This window comes from Podarcis pityusensis (assembly GCF_964106645.2).
Source record: "Podarcis pityusensis genome assembly, chromosome: 14".
Classification (NCBI taxonomy): Eukaryota; Metazoa; Chordata; class Lepidosauria; order Squamata; family Lacertidae; genus Podarcis; species Podarcis pityusensis.
The window spans coordinates 2,530,971-2,546,391 of record NC_138039.1 but is presented as its reverse complement, the minus strand read 5'-3'; the positions used below and the strand labels follow the sequence as shown (position 1 = coordinate 2,546,391).

At 45.7% G+C, this 15,421-nt stretch overlaps 2 protein-coding genes and 1 long non-coding RNA gene across 3 annotated transcripts in view; 1 reads left to right on the top strand and 2 right to left on the bottom strand.

The window, feature by feature from the left end:
* The window catches only part of LOC308462996 (cytochrome P450 3A9-like), a 96,263-nt gene that overhangs the window by 79,299 nt on the left and 1,543 nt on the right, over positions 1 to 15,421 (bottom strand). The window lies entirely within an intron of this gene.
* On the top strand, positions 106 to 2,515 carry LOC308463122. The gene is made up of 2 exons (XR_013979454.1): positions 106 to 330; positions 1,753 to 2,515. It is a non-coding gene; the product is annotated as an uncharacterized lncRNA (long non-coding RNA).
* The window catches only part of LOC308462994 (cytochrome P450 3A12-like), a 29,205-nt gene continuing 21,658 nt past the window's right edge, over positions 7,875 to 15,421 (bottom strand). Inside the window, exons 10-13 of the mRNA XM_080981113.1 lie at positions 14,858 to 15,018; positions 12,917 to 13,143; positions 11,914 to 12,076; positions 7,875 to 8,246 (exon numbers count right to left, since the gene is read on the bottom strand). Coding sequence (XP_080837239.1) covers positions 8,148 to 8,246; positions 11,914 to 12,076; positions 12,917 to 13,143; positions 14,858 to 15,018 — 650 coding nt within the window. The 3' untranslated portion in view covers positions 7,875 to 8,147. The remainder of the gene's footprint in view (positions 8,247 to 11,913; positions 12,077 to 12,916; positions 13,144 to 14,857; positions 15,019 to 15,421) is intronic.

Below are 15,421 nucleotides of genomic sequence, written 5' to 3'. Positions count from 1 at the left end.
CTGATGACTGGCTGCCTCAGATCAAGTTTGCTTTGTTTGCTGTGAAAAGTGGGCAGGTGAGTTCTGCTTTCACAGAAGAGGCAAGGACTGAGAGAGGGTGTGTTGCCTTGGCTGCCTTCTTATGTAAAAACATCTCCTGCCAAGCGCTCCAGGAGATGCATGATGTCATCTTCTGATTCCTTTTACTACAGAACAGCTTTCGCTCACCTGGTGCCCTTCAGATCTCTGAAAAACGAAGGGGCTGTATCATTTGGCCGCCTTTTATGGGGTACAGTTGCCTTATCAAAGTGCCTGGAAGATGGAGCAAGATTGCTTTCTACTGCTCTGGAGGTGAGCACCCAAACTGATGGATTCAAGTTACAAGAAAGGAAATTCCTTCGAAACCTTAGGGAGAATGTTTTGACTGTAAGAACTGTTTGACAGTGGAACAGTGGAACAGTCTACCTCCAAAGGTGGTGGACTCTCCTTCCTTGGAGGCTTTCCCAACAGAGGTTGCATAACTATAACGTGGATATTTAAATGCACCCTGAACAACACGTGTTATTTGCAACAGGAGGGAAAAATCCCCTGGCTTCTTCAGCAGTCTGCTTTATCTCTGCCTCTTGGTCCACCTCCTCTCCAGCCTCTGCGTCTGCCTCCACTTCTGGACTGCTCTCTGCCACAGCCTCTTCCTGCTCACTAAACCCTGTTGCCTCTTCCGCTTCTGACACCTCCTCCTCCCATTCAGCTCCCTCCTCTCCCTCTGACTACTCGTCTTCATGCCACCACCGATCCCCTGGCTCTGAGCTTCCTTCCCTGGGGGTTTCCTTGGGGTCTCCCCAGCTGGTGCCTCCCCCCCCTCCTCTGCATCCAGCCAGTCCATGACATCATGGCATGGTATTCTGGGACCAATGGAGGATACTAGTTCTTTTTCCTTTATAGCCAACACACAATCTAGCTCTCCATTTGAAATGCTTCATAATAAACTGCTTCCATTCCAAAAACAAAAGTTCAATGCAGATTGGTTCTGCAATCCCCCACAGTGTGTCAATTTGAAAAAAATATGTAGGTAGTCTCACCCATGAGGTGTGTGTACCCAGACCTGCCCAATGGCATTGTGGGTAGGCCTATACCAAGAATGCAATCACTGCAGGGAGGGAAAGGTGTGGATTATTTCTTCAAGGAGTGGTTTCAAATGTGTATCAATAACCATATTGAATCAGATGGGAGGGGTACAAATAATAAAATTATTATGATGATTTAATAGCTTGAGAGCAGCATGTTGAAGACGACCATGAACGATTCTGAATTGAGAAAAAACTACATTTTTGTGCTACAAATGGGTTTGTGTGCCTGCAGCTAAAGGCTACCGTAGTACGTTATACTCTGCAAAAGGGAGATCATTCAAAATACATTTCCAAGGTTGTATCCTGGGAACAAGTGCTGTGGTCATATTACACAGGTGTTTTTCCAATGGCAACTACTTCTGAGTTGTTTCCAAGATGACTTCATCACACTGCAAGGCGTCATGAAGGGCAATATGCAAATTTAATAAATAAAATAAGTAAACTAAATCTTGGCAAACCTGGATAGAATGAAAGCATTTTAGTTTTTCCTGTACAGAACACATCTTTTAATGTTACTTTCACAAAGATACACATTTTTGCTTGAATTCTTCACTGACAATGCACTGATGACACCCATTAGGGAGGGATGATCACCATCCTGTCCTTCAGGATAGTCACCCCATTGATTTCTACATCTTTCTTCCAGGTCCTTTCAATCCATCCTCCAATGGGATACAGCCTTTGCGTTTCATTCAGGACCACGTCAAGATATTCCAGTTGCATGATGTCATCGTATGTGAGAGGAGCCTTTGGGGTGATTCAAGGGGGAAGGTTAGCTGGAACCGGTGGGACCCTGAACCAGCCTGACACAGAGACCTTCAGAGGGAAAGATCTCAGTTGAGGTGGCCTTGTTCTGAGATTTCTGTCCATGAATGTGAAAATCTCCATCGGTTGCATTCAACAGCTGCACAGGCAGAAGGCAACTTACGTGTCAAGGACACTTGCCAGTTAAGGAAAGCACACGGCAGAGACTTAACTCTTTATTGTCAAAGGTAACACAGTTTCTTCCAAAGCTCTGGATACCCACACATTCCCATCTAGAATCTGTGGGATATAATCCACTGAGAGCAGTCAAGTACAACATTCCTTGTTTTCCTAGAGTGGACGTGCAAGGGGATGTTTGGTCCAGCCAGTCAGAACTTCCCGTTCCTCCTGGCCTGCGGCATCTTTACTTGCATGTGACTAGTGGGTGGGCGTGTAAAAGGAAAAGGCAAGCTGCCACTCTCTTTTCCATCTTCCGTTCATCCTGTGAACTGCTGGACTGCTAGCCTGCAGTTACTAGGTAAATCTCCTTATGGGGTAAACCTTTTTGTATATGTTTGGAACTGTAACCCTAAAGCCTGCCTTCAGGGATCACACTGTGCTCTGTCTGAGTGTAAGTAAACTTTCTTATTGTTACTTATGAATAAGACTGTGGTGTCTTTATTCTTTTAGGAGGGATTCAAGGGGTCTTACCAGGAAAATATTAGAACACCTTTCAATCTGGACAAGCCAGATTGCGTATTGCCTTAAGAAACTCACACGACAAGTTTTCTGCTGTGTGAGAAGGGGGATGTGAAACTCTGCTAAGTGAAGGAACTTGCTGGTGCAAGTTAGGAAGGATATTAATAAACAAGAAAGCCTCTCCTGGCACCCTGAACATTCCCATAGAATCTAGGCAGCTATTCCCAAATCTGAGCACAATGGAGCAGCTGCAGCAACAGGGGGCGCTCCCCCTCCACCTATTTATGGGACCCTATGGTCTGCACACAAAGCCATGAAGATTTTCCTGCATGGAAGCCTCCTCTGCCTCCTCCTCTCTGGGAGACAGTGGTGCAGGAGAAGGTGGGGAAGCACCTGGCTCTTGGCTTGCCTGGCCTGCCTCTTCCTCCAGCTCTGAAGCTTCCCCTGCCTTCAACGCTTGCCCCCTGGCTGGTACAGGTTGCCACCTTAAGGTGCTAAGATCCCCAGGTGAGCACCTTCTTTCAGTCCCATCAATATCAGAAGTGTGGTTCATGGAGTAATATTCAAATGGGCGCAAGATGTAGGACATAATATGCAATTTCAGGACTGGATAAAATTGTGGAAAGTAAATTTGAAATTTACAGATTGTATATTATTGAGAGAGAATTATATGAAAATGATGTATAGATGGTATTTATCACCGGTTAAATTGGCAAAAATGTATAAAAACAAAAAGAAAGAGTGTTGGAGATGTGAAACAGAAGGTATGTTTTATCAAATATGGTGGGATTGTAAAAAAGTAAAAGCCTACTGGGAAATGATATACAATGAATTGAAGAAAATGTTGAAAATAACTTTCGTAAAAAAAACCAGAAGCCTTTTTGCTAGGTATTTTAGGCCAAGACATACCAACAGAAATGAGGACTTTATTTAGTCCTCTACACTACAGCAGACTACAGTCCCCCACCAAAGCAGCAAGAATGTTGATTGCACAAAATTGGAAGACTGGAGAAATACCAACTAAAGAACAATGGCAAGAGAAGTTGATGAACCATGCAGAACTGGCAAAAATGACAGAAAGGCTAAGAGAAAAAGACAACAGCGACTTTGAAAAAGAATGGGAACCATTTATATTATATTTGTAGAAACAAAGAAAATCAATAGACTTGATGGCAGGATTTAAATAAACATTCACATTATTAGTACTAGAAAATGTTTAGAAGATAGTGAAATATTATGGTGTGTTTACCTTTTATTTTCATGTTTTAAGGCTTGATGTTATCTTATTAATAATTTTTTCTGTTAGGAGATAGCAAAGTGGGTGAAAAGAGAAACAAACCAGAAGCGGAAGTTGGGGGAAGCCCTGGAGGGGAGGGAGTGAGGAATATATAGTAAACGTTAAGAATTTGAGATGTATGTAATGAATGAAAAATAAAAATGAATAAAAAAAATTTTTGTGGGTGCATGGAGAGCCTTTTCTGTGGCTGCTCCCAGATTATGGGATCCCCTCCTGAGAGAGGTCAAACTGGCTCCCTCTCTGTCATCCCTACGCCAGGAAGCCAAAGTGGTGTAGCACTTTTTCACAAGGATGGCTTTTGTAATAGCCGAATCCAGTATGGCTAATATAGGTTGTCAGTCCTCGTAAATCCTGGATTAAGAGTAAGGAAGAAAATGGTTTGGGGCTTTTTAGCAGGAGGCACCAAAACACAGGTGCATCAACCTGGAGGAAAAGGTGTGCTATGGATGCAATAAATAAGTAATAACAATGATATATCTACACCACAGATTTAAGCTGGTTTAATCGCTTGCTCCTTCTCTCCAGGGTACCTGTTCTCTATGAGAGGATTCTTCACGCGCTCCCTGAACCATAAGCTTACTGCGTAAACTGATCAGGACCTCAATGCATGGAGAGGAGGAATTAATCATATTTAATTGCTTTGTGTACACCGCTTGAGAGATATATCTTTTTTCATTATGCAGAATACAAATGCTTCTCGATAAATAAATAAAATAATGGATGATATCTGCAGTGATCTGCAATGAACATAGTCACGTGACGTCTTAAGACAAAGAGCACACAGAAGTGCAGCTGAAATCCCCTCGTTCAGGTATTCATAACTGCTGAACTTTAGCCTGTCCTTCTCCCCGACGTGCATCATTTAATGCAGGAGTCTTTCTCTCTGGAGAAGACCCAGCCCAGTGGAAGTGGGGCAGCCCAGAATCCCACTGCCTTATTCTGCAATTAGAGTTGCCACAACTTTATCTATAGCAAACACCCTTGTGTTTGTGTGTTTTTGCTGTACTTTTTTAAAAAAAATCATTATTTTTATTCTTGCATGTGTGTGTATGTTGTTATATGTGAAAAGATGAAAATGCCAAACTCAGCATCTCACCTTCCCCTCCCAACCTGAAGGCATGTTGATGTTGTTGTGTAGTCGTTTAGTCGTGTCCGACTCTTCGTGACCCCATGGACCAGAGCACGCCAGGCCCTCCTGTCTTCCACTGCCTCCCACGGTTTGGTCAAACTCATGCTGGTAGCTTCGAGAACACTGTCCAACCATCTTGTCCTCTGTCGTCCCCTTCTCCTTGTGCCCTCCATCTTTCCCAACATCAGGGTCTTTTCCAGGGAGTCTTCTCTTCTCACGCAGTGGCCAAAGTCTTGGAGCCTCAGCTTCAGGATCTGTCCTTCCAGTGAGCACTCAGGGCTGATTTCCTTCAGAATGGATAGGTTTGATCTTCTTGCAGTCCACGGGACTCTCAAGAGTCTCCTCCAGCACCATAATTCAAAAGCATCAATTCTTCGGCGATCAGCCTTCTTTATGGTCCAGCTCTCACTTCCATACATCACTACTGGGAAAACCATAGCTTTAACTATATGGACCTTTGTTGGCAAGGTGAGATCAAAATAAAAACAGGAGAGTTCATAAGCCCTGGAGCAGAAAGAGTCCAATCGTTGCTGCTGTCCAGGGCTGTTTTTCTAGAAAAAGAGATGATGGAACTCACCAGGAATTTCTCTTAGGTGCCGACCTGACAGGTGCCAGAACCCACCTGAGAGGTGGTGGAACTGAGTTCCTGGGAGTTCCCCCTGGGAAAAAGCCCTGCTGCAGTCAATATAAAGGGAAGTGTTAGCACAGCCGCATAATACGAAATGTGACAGGTACACTTTGTCCTGCAGTCTTTGTTCTTGGGCAGAATAAACAGCCACTAGTCTGCTTTAAAAGTCGTTCAGGGTGGGGGGGATGCTGGTTGCCCTCACAAATTGTTTGTGTCCATTTCCCACAAAGTGCCGTCTCCCAAATTATGTGATACCGTTTTTGGTACATTGGTACCCTTCGCTTCTTTTCAATCTCTGGCTATCAATATTCTTGCTGCCGTTAATAAGTAACCTATTATGTAATGACCTTGGGTTTACCTGGCTGAATATACCTAACACTGTAATTTCTGGGGGTTTTTTTTGTTTTTTGTTTAACTGAATTAAAACTCTCACATGGCTTTTTAAAAAAATAACAACCTGTTGCTACCGTGTTTGTTTGAATTTCTATTCTCTTTCAGGGCTGGAGCTCAAAGGACAAAAATTAAAATTTCACAATATCTTTTGCGATCTGTTCACCTTTGCTCTGATGTCTGGCAGGCTGACTCCGAACAAGCTTGCTATGTTTGATGTGAAAAGAGGCCAGGGGAGTTCTGCTTGTCACAGAGGTGAAATTGGAGAGAGGGTGTCTTGTCTCAGGTGCCTTCTTGCCAGTAGCATGCGGTGAAATTTTTCGGGGGGGGGGGGACTGTTAGGGCCAGAGGTGCCAGCTTGCAAGGACAATGCAGGGGGGGCATTTTTTGAAGATTTTATTGCTGACCTATTCTTAACATCCAATGACATTGTGGATGTTTCTATGCCAAGACCACAATCACAGCTTTCTTCTTCATTCACCTTGGTTGTGCTCAGGAAGGAAAAGGTTGCAGTTTATTTCATCAAGAGAAGGGTTTTCAAATGTATACACTCACACCCTTATGGAAGCCAGGATTAAGAACCGGTCTAGATGGAAAGCAGCATTTTGAGGCTAAGCATGAGTGATTCCAGATTGAGGAAAACCACATTTCGGTGCTACAAATGAGGATGTGTGCATGCAGCCAAAGGCTACTGGAGCATGCTATATGGTGCAACAAGGAGGTCACAGAAAATCACAGGTTGCTTCCACGGCACAGAGACGCTCGTACCATCTTAGACTGATGTGCCAGCTACAACCCAACTGGTCTCAGTTGTTCATGCTCTTGTAGCCATGAAATTAGGGTTTGTTCACACGGCCCTCGATTCAAAATATTGAGGGGGCAGGAGTCCCAAGCACCCCCTATACCAGGCGTCAGTGTACTGTAGTGTATATCGTGCCAAAGGCAGATCACATTACACGGGTCTTTTACCAACTGCAACTACAGCTTCTGAGCTGTTTCCAGACCCAGTTTTACACACTGTTAGGTGACTCTAACAACTCAACAAACTACAGAATGTGAAAGCTGAAACCTGCATTTAACAAGGGAAGTTTAATCTACTAAACCACAGCAGATCTTATTTCTCTCCAGAGTGGTATTTAAATTGGGTTTGCACTGGTGGATGGGTCCTGTTTCTGCAAGTGCATTTCCTCACACAAAGTTTTGAAAGAATGCATCTGAGTCACAGGGACCCAAATAAATCACATTACCCAGGACTGTGATGTGTGTCAATTCTAGGAAGGGGTTTTTGCAATCCTGGCCTGCACCGATTGAGTTTCCGGTCATTCAGTGGACATGATTTGATGCCATAGTGATTCTTTCTTCCCAAGCAACCCTGAGGAATTCAAGTTGCATGTGTTCTATATGGATCCCTTAACGAAATCTCCTCAGCACCCTCCCCAAACTACAGTTCCCAGAATTCCATGGGGGAAGCCAAGACTGGTAAACTGGTCTCGGACTGATACAAAATTGTAGGCTGGGCATGCTCCAATTAATCATCATTGATGATCTGGTTTTAAAAGGGGGCTTTTTAAATCTACTTTATAGTACAAGAATTTCCAAGATGCCTTGCAACCAAATATATATAATATTGTTTAAAAAAATCTCCAAAACAGCCTTGAAACAATAGAAGCGACAGATCAGGCAAATAAGGAATGTTAGGGGATGGAAAAATCTGAGAATTTAGGTTTCCCACTTTCTTACGTGTGCTTTACCCCATTTCCACAGAGGGGTTTGCATGAACATTTGTACATATTTCTGGTGCCCCTTTCTCCTAGTAGACACACTTTTGTATGACTGTTTCACAGTGCAAATATTTTGGCAAGCCTGAATACAATGCAAGCATTTTGGTTTTTCCTTAATGGAACACATCTTTTAATGCTACTTTCACCAAGATACACATTTTTGGCGATGTACTAATGACTCCCATTTTGTGTGCATTTTTTGGCTGGAAAACCACAGTGCCAAATTCAGAGATGCACGAATTTTCAGAGAGCTCTGTTTCAGTTTGCGAATCAATCCAATTCTCTGGAACTATCTGAAGTTTTTGCAGAGGGGGAACTTCTCAAAGCAACACCTGAGGCTTCTGCATCTTCTACCAAGGTCCAGGGCCAGGCTTCACTCCCCCTTCTCCCGGGGATCACCTCGTGGCACCAGCTTCAGAACTATTGGTTTCTTTGGCACTAAGAAGGCTTCGTTGCTCATCTCCAGAGGAATCTGCAGCAGGATGAAAAGGGAAAGAGAGCACTTAGGAAACCATTAGACCCAGCTTAAGCACCAGCAAATCTTGACAGCAAGGGTGGGGGTCCTGCTATGTTCCAGAAGTGGTTGGGCTCTAATTCCCTTCAGCCCCGGGTCCCATGGCTAATGGTTAGGGACCATGGGAAGTGGGGTCTAACAGCACCTGAGAGTCCTCCAGAGAAACCCACCCCTGATTTGTAAGATCACAGTCTTATGGTGTGAAGGGAATGGTAGGAAGAGCTTTCTGAAAATAAGGGTCGCTCGGAAGGTGTCAGGTGTGCGTTCAGGAGCCAGGCCCTGTGACCAATAGGACTTTGCAGGAGTGGGGCCTTCCTAAGTTTGTTCTGAAGGGGCAAGGCGTGGCCTCACAGGTGAGGCCCATTGGTAACTCACAGCACCTGGTGGCAAGAGCTGGGAAGGGATATAAGGTCAGCATTTCCCTTCGGCTCTTTGCCACAGCAACACGCTTCCTGCCTTGCTGTGTTTGGGTTCTTGCTTCCTGATCCTTGAACCTCAGCTTCTTGACTCCCTGCTTCCTGACCCTCGGACCCCTGACTTCATAACTCCTTGCTTCCTGACCCTCGGACCCTTGGCTTCCTGACTCCTGGCTTCTGGACCCCCGTTCCTGCTCCCACCCCGCCATCTTGCCCCTGGTCCTGACGTCCCCTGCCGGGACTTCGATCGCCCTTGAACCGGACCAGGAGATAACCTGCAATTTAGTAAGTGGGGGGGAAGGAAGGAAGGAAGGAAGGAAGGAAGGAAGGAAGGAAGGAAGGAAACGGCCTGGTGCATCTGCAGCGGTATAACCGGACAACTTCATCCGCCCTGACTGCAATACAGCATGTCTCTCCTGTATCAGTCTCTACAGCCACAGCAGGCGCTGCAACTCTTCAGTGGTTTGACTTCACCCCCCAAGGCACACTCCTCCATTGTCTCCCGAGACAGATGGATGCCAACCAACAAAACAAACTGATGGCCGGAGAGCTACTGATGGCCACTAGCCATGGTGGCTTTGCACCATCTCCACAGTTGGAAGCAGCCATGCTTCTGAATAGCAGCTGATGGAAACCACAGGAGGGGAGAATGGTCTTGTGCTCGAATCCTGCATGCTGGCTTCCCACAGGCAACCCTTTGGCCACTGTGAGAACAGGATGCTGGACTAGATGGGCCACTGGCCTGATGCAGCTGGATCTTATGTTCTTATGTCACCTAGTGAGTTTTTGTGGCTGAGTGGGGATTCAATCCCTGCTCTCTGAGGTCACCCAAGCCCTAGTCCATCACTCTAACCACTACACCAGGGGTTCCCAACCTTTTTGATGTGACAAGCTCCAAGCTCAAATTAACCTAGTACGGTGGCCCAACATTTTATTGTCACATGAATTTGGATCTCTCGCCTTCAACAGTGCTCAGTTTCATGCAGTTTAACTGCAATGTTTGCCTGTTTATAACTTGAGGCATCCAAACTAAGCATTTTTCAGCATTCCTATTAATATAGACTTGGTTGAACGATTCGTTGCGCTTACAAAGTTACCCACTCTCTTGTTTATGGGAATGTAATAACAGCAACCTTCCAATGGCAGGATACTGCTTTATAAGTTATACAAATGCATTCTGCAAATGGATGGTTATGCGAGCAGTGTTAAAGCACTATAAATACTTTTCATACTTGTGTTCATGCTAAAGTCCATCAATTTTGCCAAGACTCCGTGGGATGACTGACCTCATGTTTTGCCAAGGAGGAGGACAATGTGGAGTTCAGTGGTTGTCAGACATGGTCTCAGATCACCGTCGATGCATAGAGCGAAGACGTTATTTCTTCTTTCGACTCAGCAAACTTTAAATTGCCCTCAACTTATCTATTAAATAATCCCAGTGGCAGATGCGGTGATGGTTCTGATTCTGCACCAGAGTTGCAAAGACTTCACAGGTGCTGCTTTCAGCACCTGCGCATCAGAGGCGAGCTGTAAAGCCGCTCCAAACAACTCCCCGTGTGAGCACCATGTGGCAAACTCTCCCTGGATGTGCCACCAGAGAGCAGTTCCCAAGTGCAGAAACGTAAGACTCAGGCCTTTCTAAAATTCGGTAAATGTGGTTTTTAAAGAAATCCATACAATTTTGAATTGTTATAATACCCGTTCTCCCCAGCTTGCGCTTTTATCTATTTTGGGAGAAGCTGGTCTCAATATACTGTACTTACCTATAATATACTTAATATACTGAACTTAAGATATTAGAGCCACAGTGACTCATTTTTGGAGACATCCAAATGGAGCCAACATTTCTTTTTAGTATTCCAATATTTGGGAACTTCCCTGATAAGTTGACCAACAAACTACACATTTCCAGGGGGCAATGTGAAGAGGATAGATTCACAAAGGTTTGGTTTGATTTCATTACTTATGTCAATAAGAAAAATGTGGTCTGTCGCCTCCCTCAGCTTATCAACGGGTTTAATTGATTCAATAATATATTATATTATTCCTCTTTAAGATTCATCCCACCCATGACAATAATGAGTTTTATTTCATTCTCTGTTTAAAGGTATACTCAGCCTTTTATTTTTATTCTAGCAGCCTGGTGCACATTTCTGCTTTTGTTGTTAGCCCAAAGAAAACATTAAAAAAAAAAAAAAAAACAGAGCATTGTAATACACCAAAATACACCAATAAAACAAAAAGTTGTAAGAGGCATTCATCATAGCAGTGAAGGATGAAAAGCAGTCATTATTTGGGGTTTAATTACAGAGCCAGTGATAAACTTGCACAGGCTGCAGGTTACAGCACAGGGGCAGGGGCAGAGGAAAGGGGGTGCGGTGGGGGCAGGTCATCCCGGGTGTCACCACTGAGGGGGGTGACAAAATGTCAGGCGGCACTCACTGTGGGGCCTGCAGCGCACCCAAGCCATGTGTCTCTCCTGGGAGTGACGCGGTGGCTTGGGCGCCCGCAGGCTCCAGGCTGCCCCAAACAGTCCTTGCGCCACCTTCCCCTGAGCTATAGGGTGGCTGAGTGGGAGGAGACAGGTAGACTCCTTGGAGGCCCCACGGAGTGTCCTGCCCTGGTTGTCCCCACCCCTGGGCGCAAGGCACACATGTCACCCCAGGCACCCAATCGGCTTGCTCCGCCACTGCATAGGGGTTGGAAAACACAAGTGGCAGTGTTTCTTAAATGCAGGATCCCCTACTGCTGCCCCAGGTGAAGACAATGTCCATCTTGCTCCTTTTCCCAAATTGCATTATACAGTCATACCTCAGGTTACAGATGCTTCAGGTTGCGCGATTTCGGGTTGCGCACCGCGCTGAACCCGGAAGTACCGGAACAGGTTACTTCCTGGTTTTGGCGCTTGCACATGCGCAGTAGTGCTAAATCACACTTTGTGCGTGCGCAGAAGCGCCGAACCACAACCCGCGTGTGCACAGACGCAGCACTGCGGGTTGCAGACACTGTGGGTTGCGGATGTGCTTCCCGCACGGATCATGTTCGCAACCCGAGCATCCACTGTAGTCCCTGTTACCTTACGGCCACCCACTTCTCCGAAGGAAAAGGCTCTTGCATAACAGGAGAAGATGGAGGAGATCAAGACAAGATCAGGAAAACCTCCCCCTCCCTTTCCACACGGAGGTGTGCCAGACATCCAGCCTCCTCACCGGTGTTTCCCTGCAGACACTGAAGGAGAAATGCTGCATCAAGATTGCAATTGCCACCTTCATCGTGACGAGAGCAAAGCGCATTCCCAGGCAGTTCCGGGGACCAGCTCCAAAGGGCAGGTACGTGTAGGGATCTATTTTGTCCTTGTTCTCTTTGCTGAACCTGGTTGCATTCACAGAGACAAGAAAAATGGAGGCTGGATAAGGGACCGGAAAGGGCAGATCTCAGATGTCAAAGAGAAAAACAACTACCAGACTTTTAGACATCTGAAGGCAGCCTTGTTTAGGGAAGCTTTTAATGTTTAATAGGTTATTGTATTTTAATATTCTGTTGGTAGCCGCCCACAGCGGCTGGGGAAACCCAGCCAGATGGGTGGGGTATAAATAAATAATAAAAAGCCCTTGAGACTGACCCATAAACTCCAGCGGGTGCAGAATGCCGTGGTGAGACTCCTTATGGGGTCCTTGCCACGGGATCACATTCATCCAGTGCTTTACCAACTGCACTGGTTCCCGGTGGAGTACAGGGTCAGGTTTAAGGTGCTGGTTTTGTAGGACCCTCGTACCTACGGGACCGCCTCTCCTGGTATGCCCAGCGGAGGACCTTAAGGTCCACAAATGACAACATTTTGGAGGTCCCAGGCCGCAAGGTGGTTAGATTGGTCTCAACTAGGGCCAGGCCCTTTTCAGTAGTGGCCCCAACTTGGTGGAATGCTCTGTCACAAGAGACCAGGGCCCTGTGGGACTTGACATCTTTCTGCAGGGCCTGCAAGACAGAGCTGTTCCGCCTGGCCTTTGGTATGGACTCAGTCTGACCCTCATGTTTCCCTCCCCTTATGGTTTTGATCTATGGGCTATTTTTAAAATGAGGCTGCATTTTAAATTATATTTTAATCTGTATTTTAAAATTGTTCCCCCCCCCCCATTATGTTTTTATTGTAATTTTACTGGTGTTAGCCTGAGCCCGGCTTCTTCTTTTCCCCTTTCAGGGCAGGGCTGTTACCTTTCAGGTCTGAACTCTTCAGGTTCCGGCCAATATTCGGGGTCCCGATGAAGCGTGTAGGGTGGGATCATCACCAACGTGCCTTTGGGGATAGTGACGCCATTGATTTCAACATCTTTCTTGCAGAGCCTTTCGAGCCTCCCTCCAAAAGGATACAGCCTTTGCGTTTCGTTCAGGACCATGTCAAGATACTCCAGTTGCATGATGGCATCGTAGGTGAGAGGAGCCTTTGGGGTGATTCAAGGAGGAAGGTTAGTCGTACTTGGTGGGATCTGAAATCGGGCTCCGTCTTTCTGCAGTTCTTGGGGAAAGCAGGGGAGCCCAGACACAGAGGCCTTCAGAAGGAAAGCTCTCGGTAGCCTTATTCTAAGATTTCTGTCCATGAATGGGGAAAACTCTCTGGGCTATATCCAACACAGGTGGAAGGAAGCTAATGCAACTGATCTTTCTTTTTTTAAAAAAACTCAAAACCCATCTCCTATACTCCTGCTCTGAAGGGTAGAATTTGAACCAATGGCTTCAGGTGTCAGGGGCTGGTCTGGATCGGAAGATTGGGGAATGCAATTGCAGGGAGATCAGCTCCTAACAGAAGAGGAGGAATACCCCCCCCCCCGCTTCCAGCATTTCCAAAAGCAGAGAGACAGGCAGACACAGAAGCTGCACAGTTGAGAGAGGAGCTACCCAGCTATGAAATAGTAGCTAAGCAACCAGAAGGGAGGGAGCAGCTGGGTGATACATCACTCGAAAGTAGGGGAGAACCCCCTCCCTCCCCCTGAACTTGGAGGTCCGAGCGTGTCAGAGAACAAAGGAGATGCAGCAGAGGAGAGACATTCCTTTGGCATGCTTCATGCTGCGGAAGTGGGGAGGAGTCAGAGTAGGCAACTGATATCTTTGCAGAGGGTTGCCTGTTTATGCTTGCAACATAATGCTGTAATAAAAGGACTATACAGGGTACCTTGGTTTGCAAACAACTTGGTTCTCAAACGCCGAAAACCCGGAAGGAAGTGTTCCAGTTTTCGAACACTTTTTAGAAGCCAAACATCCAATGCGGCTGCTGGCTATTGTTTCCGGGGCGCCTGCACCAATCAGAAGCTGCACCTTAGTTTTCGAACATTTTGGAAGTCAAATGGACTTCCGGAATGGATTAAGTTTGACGCTTTTGGTTTTGCTGTTTATTTTGCATATTTGTTTTTGAGGCTTTCTCGGTTAATTTGTTTTTGTGACTGTGTGGAACCCAGCTCAGCTACTGATTGATTGACTGTTTGACAGCGGAAATGGATAAAAGCCCCCCATCCAAACAATGACTATCATCAGCGCAGATAAGGGGGGGTGGATTTTATTTTTATCATCTACAATACTGTCTTTTTTATTTTATAGTATAGCACATTGATTATTGCTTTCATTTTATGGATCAATGGTCTCATTAGACAGTAAAATTCATGCTTTAGGGGTTGTTTTTAAAAGTCTGGAATGGATTAATTCATTTTGCATTACTCACTATGGGAAAGCACGCCCTGGTTTTGGAACAGTTTGGTTTTGGAATGGACTTCTGGAACGGATTAAGTTTGAGAACCAAGGTACCACTGTAAACCTAACAAATGCTCTTTAATTCTGATTGCTGAGTTACCAAAAGGGAGAGGGGAACTCCCATACTTGACAACAGGTTACAAGAAAAAAGATTCCAACTCAACATCTGGAAGAACTTTCTGATAGTAAGAGCTGTTCAACAATGGGAGGCTTTGGACTCTCTCTCCTTGGAGGTTTTTAAGCAGAGGTTGGATGGCCATCTGCCAGGGATACTATAGTTGAGTTTCCTGTATTGCAGGGGGTGGACTAGATGCCCCAGGGGGGTTCCTTCCAATTCTACAGTTCTACAATTCCAGACCCCCAAAACCCTTTCCATTGAGTCCAGACTCACCTTTGCAACTTGCACATTCTCACCTTGTTGGGCAGGATCGTATCTATCTCAGCTTGAAGCTTCTGCTGGACATCAGGGTGAATGGCTAAAAAGTAGGCCGTATAGCCCAAAGAGTTGCTGTTGGTTTCATATCCACCAAAGACAAAAGTGAAGGCTTGGGCCAGGATTTCATCATCGGTCAAGCCTGCAAACAAACAAAGGCCAGAAAGATGAAGCAGAAATTACAACTAATCTAGACTGTTTCCATGCACAATTCAATGTGTTGGTGCTAACCTTTAAAGCCCTAAACAGCCTCGGTCCTATATACCTAAGGGAGCATCTCCACCCCCATCATCCAGCCCGGACACTGAGGTCCAGCTCTGAGGGCCTTCTGGCAGTTCCCTCACTGCAAGATGGGAACCAGGCAGAGGGCCTTCTCGGTAGTGGCACCCACCCTCTGGAACACCCTCCCATCAGATGTCAAGGAGATAAAGAATTAAACAACCTTTCGAAGACAGGCCTAAAGGCAGCCCTGTATTGGGAAGTTTCAAATATTTGATGCTTAGTTGTGTTTTCAGACTATGTTTGAAGCCACCCAGAGTGGCTGG